General features: G+C 41.0%; 1 protein-coding gene across 1 annotated transcript; it reads right to left on the reverse strand.

Moving 5' to 3' along the window:
* Positions 1 to 587: 587 nt before the first annotated feature.
* Positions 588 to 3,190, reverse strand: LOC109905256 (nanos homolog 1-like). Its single transcript, XM_020502530.2, has one exon. It carries the CDS (start codon positions 2,946 to 2,948, stop codon positions 2,268 to 2,270), a length of 681 nt encoding a protein of 226 aa, XP_020358119.1. The 5' UTR covers positions 2,949 to 3,190; the 3' UTR covers positions 588 to 2,267.
* Between the last annotated feature and the right edge of the window lie 829 nt (positions 3,191 to 4,019).

Here is a 4,019-nt window from a genome sequence, read left to right on the forward strand (position 1 = left end):
GAGAGGGAGAGAGGGAAAGGAGAGGGCTGAGAGGTGTGGATGGCTGTGCTCAAGGCTTCACAACAGTCCCCAAGTGCTTACTGTAATGTCTGCCTTCTGAATTCCCCTTTTCTCAAAATGGGTCCAGAAGTTATGGGCTGCTAGCTCCTACCATTCCAGAAATAGAAGGTGGAGAGGCTAGGAGAGGGGGGAGTTATTCAATAGTCTTCAGTGCAAACATGATCCGTGTTGAATGGGGAGGCACACAGGCTTGGACATTCCAGAGTGGGCAGCCTTCATAAACAAGGGCAAGTGCTTGGAACAACCGTGGGGCTTTGTTCGTCCAGCTGAGATTGGCTCTCAAGCAGAGACACTTTGACTTCTAGAGCCGAGGAAGATAGCTCCCCCCATCTGTTGAAGTATGGACTTTAAAGTTGTGTGGGCTGAAACAATGACAGATAGGGCCAAGAATGATATGTGCAACCTTTAATGGTATTTTCAAGCCTACATTGAATATCTAGCAATAGCAATAGCATACTGTTTATGTAAACTGGTGAATGAGATATATGTCTATCAAGTTGATCAATGAAATCAAGGCATGAGCAATATATTTGATGAGATGTTTATTTCTCTAATTAATTCATATCATTTTATTCTGCACAGGCAGCATACATGGAAATTGTGGTAAAATACAAATAACAAAGTTCAACAGTGTTAATTTTCTCATTTCATTTAATCAGAAACCTTATATTAAAAGTGGCAAATTGTGAATGGTTTTCAATAGATTCCATCCTCTTGCACACACCCTCAAGAATGTAACATTGAACAATTCAATTTAAAATGTACGGATATCACTATGCTCAGACCATCATCTTTTTGGCGAGGAATGCTTGAAGCTTATTGGAAATTCACTTTTGTCATGTTTGAATGCAGGAAAAAAAAATACAATTATGTTATACAAAGATCAAAAATACTATTAAAAACCCCTTATTATAAATGGCAGCACTATATTAATAAACTGCTGTTGCCATTTGACATGTAAGTACAAAATCCTGTTGAGGTAGAACCCTCTGAAGTCACTTGAAATGTTAAAATGCTGAATAAACGTCACTCAACTTTATATACAATACTCTCTTCCTCACTTCACTAAAATTGTATAATCCTTTGGTAAACATAACTGTCAGAAATGTGCAGTCCTGCAACTGACAACTTTCCATCGTACATTCACAATAGTTTTGCATCTTTTTTGGATTTATTCAGGGGAAATAATGCAAAAAAGGGGCTAATACATTGGTTTTTAGAAAAGCTTGTTTAATAACATTCATTTGCGCTATCCAACTATTTTCTCAACGTGAATTGTCCTCCTGACTCCACCATTGCAGAGCACTCCTTGAATCCCCAGTGCAGTCCTCTGTTGGTGACTTTTTTGGGGGTAGACCAAACAAACAAAAAACATGTCATTTTTGATAAAAGAACGACTGCATGAAAGAGATACCTACAAGCAATTATATCCAGTGTGTTACCCTCTCTTGGTAATGTAAACATCAAGGGTATCTCTTATTTGGGTCATGATTATTCATAAGCCTGGGTGATGAAACCAACTGCTGTGTGACATGGGGGATGAAAGTCATTTGGCTTGGCTATTATTGACTATGAAGTTACACAGAAAATACCAGGCCATAACAGAGACTTCATTGTCTTGATTTTTTTTCATGCTACAGATATTAAATCAGAGCAAGTTTAAAACTGTGTTGTGGAGTAGCAGACAGGGGAGTGGGCCTCAAAGTACCATACCTTGTTTTACAGACATCTTGAATGGAAATTGCTTTCATTCATGAACATTCTGAGCTTGTTTAATAGCATACACAACTTTGGTTTTCAAAGACAAAAGAAATAGCTAGTAGGCTAAGCTTACAGTAAAACTTACTGGCAACATGACAATCACACCCTCACGCCCTGCTAAATCCATGTTCCCCGCAAAACACTCAGCATTTATTCACACATTGTGATTATGAATATAGGTAAATTTAAATGAACACTCAAATAGCTAAACACTATCAGAAAATAAATTCAATGTATAACGAATAAAATAATCTATGTGAATAAAGCAACTATAAAAATATAAGAGATTTTGGAAAAAGAATAACATCGGTATATTTTTTTGTTTACGAAATCATGTAGCCTTAGCAGTTAGGACTGGGATATGCTATAGCCGCAATCGAAACAGTCTTCTGAAAATTGTTCAGTGCAATTCAATGTACTTTCTTTGCTCGTGTAAAAATCTATCTCTAGAATATTTTCATTCGTTTACCACCCACTGCCCTCCCTCCCTTTAATGGTCGCTGGGCTGGTTGATCTTTGGAGAGGGGACAGTACTTAATTGTGTGCGCATTATCACCATTGGCGCTACAAAGAGGGCATGTATAAGCCCGAAGAATGGGGCACACCACCCTCCCGTCCGGTGTCTTCAGAACGTGGGAGCCATACACCTCCTCCGGCGCACCGTTATTCCTGCAGAAGACACAGATTTTGGGCTCCTGTTTATTCCTCGACGTTGGCTTGCGCATCTTCCTCTCCACTCCGAACAGGTCAAATCCTGCAAAGCTTCCCCCGAAGCCCAAGTCCCGGTCTTGTAGTGGGACACCACCGATTTGGTTTTGGAATGGGCTCAGAATCGAAAAGCGCTCCTTCAAGTCCAGGATGGAGGTAGGCAGGGGGCTCACAGATGGACAACAGCAGTCCAGGTGTCCGCCTTCACCACTGCCCGAGATTACGCACGCACATGCTGGGGAGTCATCCAAACCCAGTGTTGCTTTCAGGGACTCGGTGATGGAGTTTGGGCTTTCGGGCATCATGTGCTTGTTATTCTTCGTGACCAACGTCGACAGACCCAGATAGTCGTTCCAAAAATTAAATGTATAGTCATATGGGTTGCGCGCACTCAAATAGTTATGATTGAGAAAATCCATGATAACTTCTCGTTTCTATGCACAAACACCAATATAATCCTCAAAATTTACTGCCAGAGTTCGTTTCCAGGGCGGTTGGTGAACTGTGGACTGCTCCAGTCTTCTTGTGTTAAACGCTTGTACAACAGGCTTGCTGTTTATAAGGAGTCAGGGAAAGCTGAAAGGAGGGCGGGGCTCTCTTCTCAAAACAAGTTTATGATCAGGTTGAAGCGCAGTCTTTCTCTTCAAGGGTAGGTTTGGGAAGCGCGAAACAAATCCAATATGGTCCGAACTGGCAGAGGTTGGTTGGAAAACACCCTCATATCATAATCGCATAGCATAGCCTACATAGAAATATACTATTGATTTCACCGTTTTTAAATGGTTGCATTACGCACCAGTCATCTCTGTTCAGAGCAGTGAACGCCAGTACGTACACCCGTAGCTTTACGGTAGGGAAGGATTTCGGGCAGCACGGTATTAATAGTCTACATTGGGGATAGGGAGATCATTGTGGGTACGATGTCAAAGCCTACTCAAATAGCTTGCATACACATGTCTGTGCGCATTTCTGGTGCACACTTGAACCCTTTCAAGACCATGCATGCATACACGCCCTTTGTTCCTAGAGCACCCTCTCTACCACAGTGATACAACATTTCCCACCTGACCCTTGTCATATCACTGAGAATTTCACATAGGCAATGAGCTGGATACTATGATAACAACAGCAATGCCATATCATTTTCTGTTATATGCAGGCTTATGTCCATACTATGTCGTTAGATATAAGGTTAGCCAATTTGAACTTTCACTGGATGGATGTAGTGACTATGATATACTGTAACACTTGATGATTAACCAAGTTGGCATGAGGTCTTCCCCACAGCAAATTACACTATTAGAATTAAATTAGACATATTTGTCACTGATATCATGATTATCCCCATTTAGTAGACCTACAGTATATTTTGGAAGGGTAGTGGTGGTTTTGTAGGTTATATTGCAGACTACTGTGCTTGTCATACTGTAGGTTGTCAGTAGATTTACTTTGGTATTCCCCTTTTAGAGTGTTCCTGCTGTGGCTTTGGC

The sequence above is a fragment of the Oncorhynchus kisutch genome, linkage group LG15 (assembly GCF_002021735.2).
Source record: "Oncorhynchus kisutch isolate 150728-3 linkage group LG15, Okis_V2, whole genome shotgun sequence".
NCBI lineage: Eukaryota > Metazoa > Chordata > Actinopteri > Salmoniformes > Salmonidae > Oncorhynchus > Oncorhynchus kisutch.